Source organism: Saimiri boliviensis, chromosome 16 (assembly GCF_048565385.1).
Source record: "Saimiri boliviensis isolate mSaiBol1 chromosome 16, mSaiBol1.pri, whole genome shotgun sequence".
Classification (NCBI taxonomy): Eukaryota; Metazoa; Chordata; class Mammalia; order Primates; family Cebidae; genus Saimiri; species Saimiri boliviensis.
The window spans coordinates 86,789,453-86,805,573 of NC_133464.1; the positions used below are offsets into that span (position 1 = coordinate 86,789,453).

Consider the following 16,121-nt stretch of genomic DNA (forward strand, 5'->3'; position numbering starts at 1 on the left):
AATGGTGATGGCGCTTTCTTGACTCTTGGATATGATGTGTCCATCTCTTTCTGCTTTACGAATGCCAGTCTTGGTGGCTAGAGGTAAGGTGGTCTCCAGACTGCTGCTGGTGTACTGGAAATTCTAGGAGTAGTGCCTCTGCTAAGAGACATTTTATAATCTTTGTTAAAGAGCAGGTTAGTGCTTTAAGAAAAACCTGTTGTGCCTTTGTTTTAACGTCTAGTTTACAGAAAAACTGGATAATACCTCTTTAACTTTATACACAAAATGTTTACACACAAAATTTCCTCTATGATTAACATTTCAAAACTTGCTTAAACTTTCAAAACAAAAACTATGTAACATTTCTTGCATAAATTCCTTTTTATAACATTGTTTCCAGCTATCACAGGCAATCTTAACTTTCTAACTTTGTTTAATTTTCCTTACTAAAGGTGCATTCTTATAGCTATAACTTTCTTAATATTTCTTTCTCTTTTTCCTAATCTGTCTTTTCTTTCTCTCTTTGCCTCCTTGTCTCTCTCTCTGCCTCTGTCTTTCTCTCTCTTTGACTCTTTCTGACTCTCTTTTCTCTCTCTTTCTCTCCTTGTCCACCATTTCTTCCCTTGAAAAGAGAATACTTAGAATGGACATTAACTTGGTCTGAGTATATAACTGGGGAACTAAAAACTGATTAATCTGTTCTACTACCCCATCAGGGTCATCTAACAATGACTTAAGTGCTCTCTTTAGACTCAAGACCTTAGAAGCAGTTAAGGGAGCATTCACAAAACCAACTGCATCTCCTCTTTGGGGCTTCACAAAGCCAACCACGCCGCCTCCTCGAGGCTTCACAAAACTAACCAAGCTTCCTCCTTGAGGCATCTCCTTTAGGAAAAAAAAAAAAAACAACTTTGAAACTGAAGCTGATTCCTTGAAAGAAGAAGAGAAAGGAAAACTTTGAATATCTCTTTTGTATTGCTCTATCTCCTGCCAGAGCCCTTTCTTCAAGGAAGCAGATCGGCTGGCAATGATCAAGCCTTTGAGATGCCAGCTCCCAAGAGCCTGGGTTATACAAGGGAGTAGGGAATTCTGGGTTGGGTTCTGGGGCAGCTCAGGAAAGAGGAGGCGGTGCCGTGGGCCTGGTGGGAGCAGAAGCTGGAGCTGGAAACTAGGGAAGATGGTCTAAAGGGTCCCACTTATGTATGGATTGCTCACGGGTAAAAGCTCCACCCTTTTTAAGTGAGACCACTCCTGACTGCATTCTACTTTGTTTTCCTCTTCTCTTAATGGGTAGGGGAGAACTGGCCCCTGGTGCCAACCAGAGAGCTTAATCTTTGTGTGTGTGTGTGTGTGTGTGTGTGTGTGTGTGTGTGTCAGGGTTTTTGTTAACATACATTATTAAGAGTTGACAGACCTAATCCCCACCTGACCCAAATTTTGGCCAGACAACTGCAGGCTTGAGGATCGATTCTTTAGTCCAAACAAACAAAAAAAAACCCAGCAATACTTTATCACTTGTTATGAAGACTCAACCCCCTCATGCTAGGACTTTCTTGCTTATTTCCACCAAGGTATACCTTGGTGGAAAAATTGCAGGTTTGATTTCATACCACCACAATAAAGCAAATAACAAAATAAAGTCACACAATTTTTTTGTTTTCTACTGCATATAAAAGTTGCATTCACCTTATACTGTAGTCTGTTAATTGTGCAATAGCATTATCATATGAAAGTTATGTTCACTCTGTACTGTACTCTGGTAAGTGTGTAACAGCATTATATCTTTAAAAAAAAATTTGCTAAAAATGCTAGCAATCACCGAAGCCTTCAGCAAGTCTTGATCTTTTTGCTGGTGGAAGGTCTTGCCTCAATGATGTTGGCTGCCGACTGATCAGGGAGGTGGTTGCTGAAGGCTGGGGTAGCTGTGGTAATTAAAATTTAAGACAAGAATGAAGTTTGCCGCATCTGTTGACTCTTCTTTTCACAAGATTTTTCTGTAGCGTGTGATACTGTTTGATAGCATTTTACTCACGTTAGAACTTCTTTCAGAAATTGGAGTCAGTACTCTCAAATCCTGCTGATACTTTATCAACTAAGTTTACGTCATACTCTAAATCATTTTTGTCATTTCAGCAATGTTCACAGTATCTTCACCACGTCAGAAAAACCATTTTTTTTTCTCTTTCATAAAAAGCAACTCCTCATCTATTCAAGTTTTATCATGAGGTTGCAGCAATTCCATCACATCTTCAGCCTCTCTTTGTTCTCTTTTTGAGATAAGAGTCTCGCTCTGTTGCCCAGGCTGGAGTGCAGTGGCACGATCTCGGCTCACTGCAGTCTCCGCCTCCCAGGTTGAAGCAGTTCTTCTGCCTCAGCCTCCCGAGTAGCTAGGATTACAGGCATGTGCCACCACACCTGGCTAATTTTTGTATTTTTAGTAGAGATGGGGTTTCGCCATATTGGTCAGGCTGATCTCAAACTTCTGACCATGTGATCCTCCTGCCTCAGCCTCCCAAAGTGCTGAGGTAACAGGCGTGAGCAATCGCACCCAGCCAGGTTCTGTTTCTTATTCTAGTTCTCTTGCTGTTTCCACCACATCGCAGTCCCTTCCTCCACTGAAGTCTTGAACTGTTCAGTGTCATCCATGATCTCGGACTGGAATCAGCTTCTTCCAACTCCTGTTAGTGTTGATATTTTGACCTCCTCCCATGAAAAACAATGTTCTTAATGGCATCTAGAAACGATGAATCCTTTCCAGAAGGTGATCAATGTACTTTGCCTGGATCCATCATAGACTGTGGCATCTATAGCCTTATGAAATGTATTTCTTAAATAATAAGACTTGAAAATTGAAATGACTCCTTGATCCATGGGCTGCAGAATAGATGTGTTAGCAGGCATGAAAACAACGTAAATCTCCTTGTATATCTTCATCAGAGCCCTTGGGTGACAGGTGCATTTTCAATGAGCAGTAATATTTTGAAAGGAATCTTTTTTCTGAGCAGTAGGTCTCAACAGTGAGTTTAAAGGACTCAGTACAGCATGCTGTAAACAGATGTGTTGTCACCCAGGTTTTGTTGGTTCATTTCTAAAGCATAGGCGGAGTGGGTTTAGCATAACTCTTGCGAGCCCTAGGGTTTTTGGAATGATAAATAAGTATTGGCTTCAACTTAGTCTCCAGCTATGTTAGCCCCTGAGAAGGGTCTGACTATTCTTTGAAGCTAGGCATTGACTTCTTTCTGGGTAGGAAAGTCCTAGGTGACTTCTTTTTCCAGTAAAGGCTGTTTCATCTACAGCAAGCATCTGTTATTTAGTGTAGTCACTGATATGGTGTGGCTCTGTGTCCCCATTCAAATCTCACAATGTGAAAAAGGACTAATACAGCTACCTTCATCACTTATCTCAGCTAGATCTTCTGGATAACTTGCTGCAGCTTTCACATCAACACTTGCTGCTTAATCCTGCACTTTTATGTTGTGGAGATGGCTTATGTCCTTAAACCTCATAAACCAACTTCTGCTAGCTTCAGGCTTTTTGTCTGCAGCTTTCTCATCTCTCGGCCTTCACAAAATTAGAGTTAGGACTTAGCTCTGAATTAGGCTTTGGCTTAAGGGCCAAACCTGTTGTTACTGGTTTGACCTTCTGTCTAGAACACTTAAACTTTTTTATATCAGCCTTGTCGCACTTCCTTATCATCTATGCACTTGAGTAGTACTTTTAATTTTCTTCAATAACTTTTCCTTGGCATTCACAACTTGGCCAACTTTGGCCCAAGAGGCCTAGCTTTTAGCCTGTCTTGGTTTTTAACATTTCATTCTCACTAAGCTTAGTCATTTCTAGCTGTTGATTTAAAATGACAGGTGTGTGACTCTTCCCTTCACTTGAACACTTAGAGGCCATTGTAGGATTTTTAATTGGCTTACTTACAGTATTGTATCTCAGGGAATAGGGAGGCCCGAGGAGAGGGAGAGAGACAGAAAAATGTCTGCTCAGTGGAATGGTAGAAACACCACATTTATTATGTTTTCCATCTTACATGGATGCGGTTTGTGGTACTCCGAAAAAGTTACGGTAGTAACCTCCCAGAACGCTGATCACAGAGCACCAGAGCAATGTTAGGATAATGAAAAAGTTTGAAATATTGTGAGAATTACCAAAATGTGCAACAGAGACACAAAGTAAAGCACATGCTGTTGGAAAAATAGCACAGATAGACTTGCTTATTGCAGGGTTGCCACTCCTTCAATCTGTAAAAAACATAATGTCTGCAAAGCACAGTAAGTCGAAGCACCTTATGAGGTGAGATGTGCCTATATGTATTTTCAGCAAGAATTTCACAGAAGTAATGCTGTGTCATTGATTCTAACATTTTGGAAACTGTTAATGTTGATCAACACCTAAGGTTGTGTGTGCTGTGTTCCTCCATTCTTTAAAGGTACAGTTTTTCTTTGTAATTAGTATTCTATTAGACCACCACATCGCACTGATTTCTTTTTGAGGAAGGACTTATTGCCCAGTTTTGGTCAGTGCAGTGAGCAGATAGCTTCCAGCACTTTCAGCATAACTCGTATCACCCAAGGTCACACTCTTCCTGGTACAGCTCGCACACAATGCCTTAGTGAGGTGGGGTGGGACTGCCCACTTCAGAGTTCCCTGCCAGTTGCTGAGGCAAGGCCTGCATTGCAGTGAGATTGCTCCCTCAGCCCAATGATGCCTCTTCCCCCTTCCTTTTACATATGCTGGTCCCTAGTAACTATATTGCTTCCTAAACTCTGTCTCAGCATCCGAGTCCAGAGAACCCAACCATAGTCGTTTCTTATTGGGAGACATTTTGAAACCCTGTGAATAATCTGTTTGTTATTACTTTCACTTACTCCTTTTAGCATCTATATAGAATTCATGCTTGAAATCGTTGTTACTGTACTGGTTGCCAAATGGTGGTTTTCTAATTCTGTGATTTCTTCTACATTTATTAGTTAGAATTCTACTGTATGGAAGAGCTTATCCATCTCTCATTTACTTATTTATTGATTAACTCGTGTATATCAGTGTATACCAGCAAATTCTATTTTGTGGGTTGTAATCAAACATTCATTTTATTGTTCGGTTTGTTCCAGATTTGACCAATAGGAGCCCCTTCCATCTGATTTCTGTGTGCTTTGATGTGTCCTGGTCATTTTTTTAGTACTCCTTTTTTTCTGACACCACAACATATTTCAGCCTTGTTTGATACTTTTCCTGCCCCTGGAATTGGTCATTTCAATAGGGCCCAAGTATGAATATAAACAATGGAAACATTCATGCACTGGAAGAAAACATGGGTGGATGATCTTATAAAAGGGAAGTGAAGAAAGCCTCTAACAATGTCTCAGAATCACCAATGTCTCTCACCAGTAGAGAGAGAAAAAAACAGATTAATAAGCAGATGTTTCACAGGAAAAAAATGAAAATGACACATAAACATAGGAAAAGATATTGACTCTCATTTATAAGATAAATACGAGGTAAAATTAACCCTGCCGTAGCAAAAGTTTGAAAACTTCATTGAGTAGACTGCAGAGAAACAGTCTCATTCATTGCTGGTAGAAGTATAAAATGGTACAACCCCTCTAAAAGGGTGTTTGCAAAAAGCTAAAGATATGGTGGACAGATTTACTTTTGGTTCATGAATCCCACTATTAGGAATCTACACTGGAGATAAACTTCCACAAATTAACAACACATGCACAAGGTTATTTATTACAACATTGTACTAGCAAAGAATTGGAGACAACACAGACACCCATCAATAGAAGGCTGATTGTGTAACTGAAATACCCACACAATGGAATATTGTACAGTGCTTAAAAAAAAAAAAGTATGTCTCTGTGTTCTAATGGGTAGTGATTTCCAGAATTTGTAGGACATTTCACAAGACATCTGGCCCAATCTTTTCAAAAAGTCATCATCATATGGATTATCAGAGAATGACGGTAATAGTGTATTATTTTTGAGTCACCCCAAATCACTGCATAAAGACAGAACATGAACAGTATCTGTAGCAAAACTAGTTTGCTAGAGAAGGAGAATGAGCTTCAAACATTTAAATTGTAGAGATACAAATTAAACTCTAATAGAACATTAAATATTTATTTTCTTGTAGACCCAAGACTAAAACTAAATGAGGAATAAATAATGTTTGTAATGTTTATTCTATATACTTTGACATTGTAGATAACAGCACAACTGTTAGAGAATAGAGAGAGAATATAGAGAATATGTGAAAAAAAATATTCAAACTTTTAAGTAATCCTATTACTGGCAGTGTTGTTATTGGTGTCATTATCTCAATATTATTGAATGGGCAACATGGGATATTCTAATTCTTCCTCCCTTGTGTCCTTGAGAACCAGAATTCTCAATGGAAAAAGGGAAAGGGAGATACAAATGTAAGACAGAAGATGTTAAGTAAAAACCCTGTAGACTTTGGCCGAGTGTGGTGGCTCACACCTGTAATCCCAGCACTTTGGGAGGCTGAGACGGGCAGATCACCAGGGGTTCCAGATCAGCCCGACCAACATGGAGAAACCCCGTCTCTACTAAAAATACAAACTATTAGCTGGGCATGGTGGGGCGTGCCTGTAATCCCAGCTACTCGGAAGGCCGAGGCAGGAGAATCGATCGAACCTGGGAGGCAGAGGTTGCAGTGAGCCGAGATTTCACCACTGCACTCCAGCCTGAGTAACAAGAGCGAAACTCTTATCTTAAAAAGAAAAAGAACCTGTAGACTTTATTTTTTAATTGGAAGTATCAGTATAAACTTATCAGGTATTGCATCATTTTCCTTTTAAAATGGAAGGCACACCCATACACACACACAGACACACACATGCACAAAGGCAGGAAAGGAAAACAAACTCTGTCGATTACCAGTCATTTAAGTAGAAAATCCCAAAGACTCTGCAAGCAAGATACTAGAACTGAAAAGTTACTTTAGCCAGCATACGAAGTCAATAAATAAAACTAAAACATATTTCTAAATAATATTCTATAGCAATGAGTAATTAAAATTGAAATTTTTAGAAGTGCTGTTTATAATAGCATCAAAAACATGAAATATTTTAGGGACAAATCTAACAAAATATGTGCAAGTTTCTGTGTGACAGGGAAAATCTAAAATGGAGAGATATGCCGTGGTCATGGGCTATAAGACAATATTCTAAAGACATTATTTCTCCCTAAATTGATCTATAAGGCAGCCAATCAAAATCCAGGCATCAGCCAGCACTGGATCTGCCAAAAAGAAAAAGAAAAAGAAAAAATCCAGGTGGGTTTTTTGTGTGTGTGCATTTTTTTTTTAAAGGAAATCAATAAGATGAGTTTAAAATTTATATGGACCAAAAATAATAGCATGAAAACTGTGTAGCTACTCAGGAAGCCTATAGTCCTAGCTACTTGGGAGGCTGAGACAGAAAGATTGCTTGAGCCCAGGAGTTTGAGAATAGCCTGGGCAATTCAGCAAAATCCTTGCTCTAAAAAAGATAAAAATAAGTAAGTAAATATTTATATGGAAATACAAACCTAAAATAGTCAAAATACTTATGAAAAATAATAAGTCAGAAGGCTCATACTATCTGATTTCAAGATTTACTAAAAGCTATATGTAATCAAGATGGTATAGTATGTGAGTAAGAATGGACATATAGGTAAGTAGAACAAAATAGAGTTCAGAAAGAAACCGTTACAGATATTGTCAGTTGATTCCCATCAAAAAAAATTCCCAGGTTAATTCAGTGAAGAACAAATAGCTATTTCAACTAACACTGTAAGAACTATTCCCGTGGCTGGGTGCTGTGGCTCACACCTATAATCCCAGCACTTTGGAAGGCTAGGGTGGGCAGATCATGAGGTCAGGAGTTGAAGACCAGCCTGGCCAACAGTGAAACCCTGTCTCTACTAAAATAAAATACAAAAATTAGGCAGGCATAATGGCAGGCGCTTATAGTCCCAGCTACTTGGGAGGCTAAGGCAGGAGAATCTCTTAAACCCAGGAGGCAGAGGTTTCGGTGAGCCTAGGTTGCTCACTTGCACTCCAGCCTGGGAAATAAGAGCGAAACTCTGTCTCAAAACAACAACAACAACTATTCCCCATTCATATGTTAAAAAATTAACCCCATTCATGTGTAAAAAAAAATTAACCTCAACTTTTATCATATACAAAGTATCAACTTTTAAAATGGATTACATGGGCCAGTGTGGTGGCTCACACCTGTAATCCCAAGAGTTTGGGAGGCTGCAATCCCAGCACTTTGGGAGGCTGAGGCAGGTGGATCACTTGAGGTCAGGAGTTCGAAACCAGCCTGTCCGACACGGCAAAACCCTGTCTCTACTAAAAGTACAGAATTAACCAGGTGTGGTGGTGCATGCCTATAATCCCATCTTAAATTATTTTTTCTTTTTTTAAAAAAAATATATTAAAAAAACAAAAAAACAAACAAAATGGATTACATGGCCGGGCATGGTGGGTCACACCTGTAATCCCAGCAGTTTGGGAGGCCAAGATGGGCAGATCAGTTGAGGTCAGGAGTTCAAGACCAGCCTGGCCAACATGGTGAAACCATCATCTCTACTAAAAATACCAAAAAATTAGTGGGGCATGGTGATGCTTGCCTGTAGTCCCAGTTACTCGGGAGACTAAGGCAGGAGAATCTCTTTTTTTTTTTTTTTTTTTTTTTTTACTTTATGTCAAAAATATGGAACGCTTCACGAATTTGCGTGTCATCCTTGCGCAGGGGCCATGCTAATCTTCTCTGTATCGTTCCAATTTTAGTATATGTGCTGCCGAAGCGAGCACAGGAGAATCTCTTGAACCCAAGAGGCAGCAGTTGCATTGAGCTGAGATCACACCACTGCACTCCAGCCTAGACAACAGAGCGAGACTCTGTCTCAAAAATAATAAAATATGAAATAAGAGCAAGACTCTGTCTCTAAAAATAATAAAAAATGAAATGAAAATGAAATATTATACAGACTTAAATGTAAAACCTATAAAACATGTAGAAGTTTTGAGTTCTAGATATGAGAAACTGTGAGTTTCATAGGCTGGCAAAGATTTCCCAGACATGAATGATAAAAGAAAAAAATTAATAAATTAAGACTTTATCAAAATTAAGATGATGTGCTCTTCCAGAGACACTGTTAAAAATATAAATAGGCAAGTTATTGACTAGGAGAATATATTTGCACACATATATCAAGATTTATATCCCGAATATATAAAGAACTCATTACTCCATAAGCAACACAGTTAAAAGGGGAGATACCAACTGAACATATAACTTCACAAATAAGGGACAGTGATTGTTAATAAACACGTGGGAAGATGCTGTACATCATTAGTTATTAGGAAAGTACAACGAAATAACCATTGTGTACATTTTAGAACAGCAAAACTTTAAAAACTGTCAGTTCTAAGCATTGGTAAGAATGTGGAGCAACTGTTCACTCTGATCCATTGTAATTGCCTAACGATAGAGCCACTTTGAAAACAGTTTGGCTGTTCTTGATAAAGTTAAGCACATATTTAACATTATACCCAGCAATCTCATTTTTAGATATTTATTCAAGTAATGAAAATTGATATGGTTTGACTGTGTCCCCACCCAAATCTCATCTTGAATTGTACTCCCATGATTCCCATGTGTTGTGGGAGGGACCCAGTGGAAGATAATTTGAATGATAGGGGTGGTTTCCCCATACCGTTCTTGTGGTAGTGAGTAAGTCTCACAAAATCTGAATCAGGGGTTTCTGCTTTTGCATCCTCCTCATTTTCTGTTGCCGCCACCATGTAAGAATTGCCTTTTGCCTCCTACCACGATTCTGAGGCCTCCCCAGCCATGTGGAACTATAAGTCCAATTAAACCTCTTTTTCTTCCCAGTCTTGGGTGTGTCTTTATCAGCAGTGTGAAAGTGGACTAACACATAAATATTATGTCCACCCAAAGGCTTGGTGAATACACAAGTAATCATAATGGAGAAAAAGGTGAAATCACTCAAATGTCTGTGAACTGATTAATGGATAAACAAGTTGTACCTCCATATAAGAGAATGCTATTCAGCAGTAAAAAGGACAAGCAGGGACCTCCAGTTCTGAGACAAGATGATATAAAGACTCTTTTTCCTTTTCTAAGTACAACTAAAAACCCTGGATAATTTATAGAAAACAAACCTGAGAAGACTCTGAAAGGTAGCAAGAAGAAGCCAGATCAGCTAGGGACCTGACTTGAGGATTAACATAGTGATATGTTCCCTAGATTTTTTTTTTTCTTAGTGTATTCCATATAGGGGCTAGAGAAGCTGGCAACCCGGAAACCCCAGTGAGTACAGACCAAAACAAACCCTAGAAAAGACCATTTTCATTAGTCAAACTAGGAAAGGGACAACCTAGCAAGACAGAAAACTTGTAGACAATAGCAAAAAGCAGTAGACAAACTACGCTCCACATTCTCACCAGCAAAGACTGAGTATTGAGCTTAACACTTACCCCCATTGCCCAGCTGTAACAAGACTCCCCATCCTGTGTCTCTTCCCCAACATTCCTGCTGGGATATTATCAGAAAATGTGAAGGCCTAGTCAGGAGTCTAGATTTTTATTCCCGCTGGGCAGTAATGATGTGTCCCTTCCATTCCCCCACCCCAAACAGTACCAGGTTCCCTCTCCTCATGGTGTCAATGGAGGCTATGTGGGAAGCACTTAGGAGGCACCTCTACCCTTCCCAGCCAATATATCTCCGCAGAAGCTTAGTGGGGAACCAGGACTTGTACTCCCACCTAATGGCAACAGGGTGGTACTCCTACATCTCTCACTGCAAGGAGTCAGAGGAGGCCTGCAAAGACAAATCTGAGTAAGATCTACAGTCTCAGCGTAATACTAAAACGTTCAGGATACAGTTGAAAATCGTCCATCCTACCAAGAACCAGGAAAAACCAATTTAAATGAGAAAAGACAATAGATGCTAAAACCAAAAAGATGTTGAAATTACCTGACAAGGATTTTAATGCAGCAATCTTTAAAGTGATTCAGTTTGCAACTGAAACATGAAAAAATAGAATTCTCAACAAAGAAATAGAAGGTATAAAAAACCAGATGGAGATTTTTAAACAAAATACAATAGCCAAAATTTGCCCGGTGCGGTGGCTTGCGCCTGTAATCCTAGCACTTTGAGAGGCTGAGGTGGGTGGATCACCTGAGGTCAGGAGTTCAAGACCAGCCTGGCCATCATGGTGAAACCCCATCTTTAAAATAAATAAATAAATAATAAAATAAAATAGCCAAAAATTTAATAAGTCTACTGAACAGCAGAATGGAGAGGGCAGAAGAGAAATGAATGAACTTGAAGATAAAACATTAGAAATTACCCAATCTGAACAACAGAGAGAAAATGTACTGAAAAATAAAAATGAACAAATCATCAGGGACTTGTGGGACTGTTTTTAGAAGTTCTAATATTTATGCTATCAGAGTCCCTGGGGAGAAGAAAGATGATATGGTTGAAAAGGTATTCAAAGAAATGATAGCTTAAAATTCCCCAACTTGGCAAAGGACATATTCAAGAAGAACTCAAGAAGTTCAGCAAACTCTAAACAGGAAAACCCAAAGAAATGCATTCCAACATGCATTACAAGTTTCAACAGTGAGGACACCTTACCTGTAGGGGAAAAACAGCAGATTTGTCATCAGAAACCATGGAATTTAGAAGGAAGTAGCATATTTTTAAAGTGCTGAGCGAAAAGAACTATCAACTCAGAATTCCAGACTCAGCATATAACTGGCCTATCAAGGTTGAAAGTTGACATTTATACATTCAGACTGCACATCTCTATTCACATTACAAGGATCCAAAGCAAAAACAGAATAAAGGAAATAATAGAGCTTATTTCTCACATGCTTCTCACTTGATAAGAAAGTAAAAAAAAATTTTTTCCTAGTGACAGTTTTTTTCCCTCCCTCAAGATGTACCCATTTGCAAGAACTGGATTCCATAGCCATAGTAGATACAAGCATACTGGTAAAGTGAGTATCTGACATTTTCAGTCTCAGTTAGTGGGAGACAGGCAAGAAAAAGGGGCAACGAAGTGAAGAATGGACATGGCCAGCCCTCATGTTCACAAAGAACCAAAAATTAATGTTGTCTCTAAATGAGATATACAGTGTTACAGTGTCACTGGCAAGATGGAAATACGACATTTCTTATATTTTAAAAGTCATGTGCTGGGCGCGGTGGCTCAAGCCTGTAATCCCAGCACTTTGGGAGGCCGAGGCGGGTGGATCACGAGGTTGAGAGATCGAGACCATCCTGCTCAACATGGTGAAACCCTGTCTCTACTAAAAATACAAAAAATTAGCTGGGCGTGGTGGCGCGCGGCTGTAGTCCCCGCTACTCGGGAGGCTGAGGCAGGAGAATTGCCTGAACCCAGGAGGCGGAGGTTGCGGTGAGCCGAGATCGCGCCATTGCACTCCAGCCTGGGTAACAAGAGCGAAACTCCGTCTCAAAAAAAACAAACAAAAAAAAGAGTAAATAGCAGTTCCCGGGGTTTCAGGCTTGGTAGACTGAAGTGGTTGTTGGCTGTATGCATCACAGGATTAATACAAACAAGATGGAAGAAGACGTAAGAGAGGTAGACACTGAATTACCTTTTCTGTGCTTAGTTTGACTTCTTCAATATCTGATTATTCAGAGAAAAAGCACTCTAACACTTAACAGGGTAAGTTCCTCTACTTGTTTATTTAGAAAAATGCATTTGTCTTGAGTGTAGATTTCACAGAGGTTGATAGGAGTACATCACAGACTTAACAAGTTATGAGGGCCATAGAGGATAGTTCTGTTCATTCTACAGATGTCATTAAGGAAAGAGCTAAAGAAAACATTGCAGCTATAACCATGTTGATAAAATTAAAAGTTCTGAAAACACTTAGTGTGACTATAGTGTTAATGATAATTTTAATTTTAGTATTTTAATGTTTTTGGAGTTTTTTTAGTGCAATTTTGACTTTGCATTAGTGTGTACCATTTATAACTAAATTTTATTTTCCTGAAAATAAGATGAATATTCAACCTGAAATAAAACTTACATACGAAATGTTAAATAAATGTTACCTTTATTCACTATTTTTTCTTCTGTTCTAGTTACTATCTTTGGAAATGAAGAAAATGGTAAGGCACTTTTCGTTTGAATTTAAGTTAAATGATAAATGATATTTTAATTGGAACATTTTATTTAGTGATGAAGACGTGTTTTTGTTTTTTAAAAATAAAATCCCTATCTTTAAATTTTAGTAATTAAAAGGAGTAATGAGGTTGTTTCCAGAACAAGACATTCCATATATTCTCATTTGGTGTTATTTATGTAAATTAAAGTAGCCATTATTTTGTACAGCATCTAATACCCAAATTTCTTTGTGTATTTTATATAAATATTTCTGCCTCATAGGTTCTTCAGAACTTTTTTAGATTTTTAATATGACTTCTGACTACATTGAGGAGACAATTCAGCTTTCATTATGTCTGAATTTTATAGATGGTTCTAATTTATGCATTTGTTAAAATTGAACTTTACAATGCACAGATAGTTAATAAAATAACCAGACTGTAAATTTGTAAATTGTATAACAACTAAGTCAAAAAGATAGTGCCTAGAGGGAAAACTTGTTTCTCAAAATTTCACTGAGACGAAAGCAGATTTCATCAATCTGTTTTAAACAAAATTTAATTGGACATAGAAAACTCCAGAGGATTTCTAAAATACTTGAACAGTTAGAAATTATTAATAAATAGTAATTATTGTTACTGGAGATTAGGCATTAAGTATGTAAATCTTAAATTACCTTTATATTTAATTTCTCAGTAACAGAAAAAACAGACTCAATCTTGGTCAGCTTATTTTCTTTCTATAAATCAAAAATGTTTTCTGTATGTTGGAAGCACAGATACAGAAAGCAAATTCTAGAAGTTCTTATAAAAGAACTTTTAACTTATATCATTATGTCTTGGGGCTATTTTTACTGTGTTTCTCAGAGCCTTTTAATACAGTTTTTGTTGTTGTTAGCTTGTTTTTAAATTCAGTTATAGATGATTTTTGAACTTTTAAACACAGAGTTTGGTATTATAGGTTTCAGGTTTTTCTTTCAGCTTTGATTTAATTTTCTCAGTTAACTAAGATTTTACTTTCCATATTACTTGTAACCAGTGGTTTAATAGCATGTATATTTAACCAGAAGTTTGCTTATTAATAATCACATTGATTTGAATTTAGTGAAAAGTATTGTTTTCTGTTATTCTTTGCTCATTATAATTTAATAACGCCATCTTTTAAGTACTTACTATATTCTAGGTCTGTGTTAAGAGCTTTATTTTATCTGTTTTTTAACTGAGAATGTATTTTTCAGCAAAACCATTTTGTTTTGTTCTCATGAAGAAAATAAATATCCTAAAAATACATTAAATGTTTTTAAAACTATGAAGCACATTTTATTTTTACATTTAAAGTTTCTCAAGGTTACCATCTATCTCAAAGTTATACAGTAGTGTATAGATGAGGAATAATAAGTTTGATTTAATAAGGGGTCTAGGCAAAAATATTTATAAAGGAAGTAAACAAAATGAAGATAATGTTGCAGGGTTGATAAATGGTCTCAGTGTTATCGTAACAGTAGGAGACTAAGTTATTGCACACTTTTCCAAAGGAAAAACAAATGAAGCAATTATTTTTCTCTTTCTGTGAGATGGAGTCTCACTCTGTCTCCCCAGCTGGAGTACAGTAGCGTGATCTCAGCTCACTGCAACCTCTGCTTCCCAGGTTTAGGTGATCCTCCCACCTCAGCCAACCATGATCCTCCCACCTCAGCCAACCAAGCAGCTGAGATTACAAGTGTGCACTACCATGCCTAGCTAATTTTTTGTATTAGTAGAGATGAGGCTTTACCATGTTGGCCAGGTTGGTCTTGAATTCCTGACCTCAAGTGATCCGCCCACCTCAGCCTCCCAAAGTGCTCAGATTACAGGCATGAGCCACCGCACCCAGCTGAAGCAATGATACTGAGTCCTTTGGGTACACCATGGAGTTCAACCTGGAAAGAACTGACAGGATAGAGAAAGCAGATTTTGAGAAACTGGTGTTTAATGTGTATGACAATGTTAATGGAAACAAAAGGAGCACATTTGAAAATAGATGGAAGTTATGGTTAGGATTTTATCTTGGCATCAGATAAGGGCTTAGATGGTTTAAGATGATGGTTTAAAACATGGAGGAAACTGTAATTTTAGGTAGGACATAGTGAAAAGACCCTTAGATTTTTGTCAGACAGATACAGGTTTGAATTCTGGCTTCATCATTTAGTAACTAAGTGGCATTGGGCAAAGCATTAAATTCTCTGAGCCTCATTGTTTACATCTGTAAACTGGAATGATACCTGAGAAGACTTACTGTGAGGGTTAGAAATAAGGCATACATTATATGCCTTCTAGTTGACTTTCAGTCCATAGAAGCGGTGATTTGAGTACCTATAAATACAAAAATCACCATATAAATATGGTGGCTGGGTAGTCCCACAGTTTTACTAAGATGCGTTAGTCATGAGGTTGTAATTATTTCTTAGGAATTTCACAGCCAAGACGGAAAAGAAACGATGAGCAACACATTTTACACCAACCATTGAGATGGATTGGAAGCAAGGAGACCAATTGGCTTTTGCAGCGATCCAAAGGATATAGGCAACAATTTATCAACTATACATGGGCAGTGAAAATAACGATAGAGTTCACTTGGAGAGAAATTTTAGGAGCTAGAATTCGTACTATTTGTACTGATTAGCTGTGAAATATAAGGAGTCATTTCAGGCCTGGGCTTCTGCATTGGTCCACTGTGTGACTGGGGTTTCTGTTCTCTGAGATCAGGCACGAACCAATAAAATTTCAAAAGAAGAGGATGGGTTGCAACAGGGTTTGTCAATTATTACTATTATTTTTTTGAAAAGAACAAGCATTTTTAAAACTAAAACATAAGGGAAAATAAACCTCCAAGGAAGGACCGTACTTCAAACCGAATACATGTTAGCTTTTACAAAAGTTTCATTACGTTGTTCTTGGCCTTTCTTTTATTTC

At 38.0% G+C, this 16,121-nt stretch overlaps 1 protein-coding gene and 1 non-coding gene across 6 annotated transcripts in view; one reads left to right on the top strand and one right to left on the bottom strand.

Annotated features, from left to right (window-relative positions):
* ZDHHC20 (zDHHC palmitoyltransferase 20) overlaps positions 1-16,121 on the top strand; it is a 73,831-nt gene that overhangs the window by 15,632 nt on the left and 42,078 nt on the right. For all 5 annotated transcript variants that reach the window (XM_039473380.2, XM_039473384.2, XM_039473383.2 and 2 more), the window contains exon 2: positions 13,149-13,175. In XM_039473380.2, coding sequence (XP_039329314.1) covers positions 13,149-13,175 — 27 coding nt within the window. The remainder of the gene's footprint in view (positions 1-13,148; positions 13,176-16,121) is intronic.
* Positions 8,709-8,815, bottom strand: LOC141581694 (U6 spliceosomal RNA). The gene has a single exon (XR_012514462.1). It is a non-coding gene; the product is annotated as a U6 spliceosomal RNA (small nuclear RNA).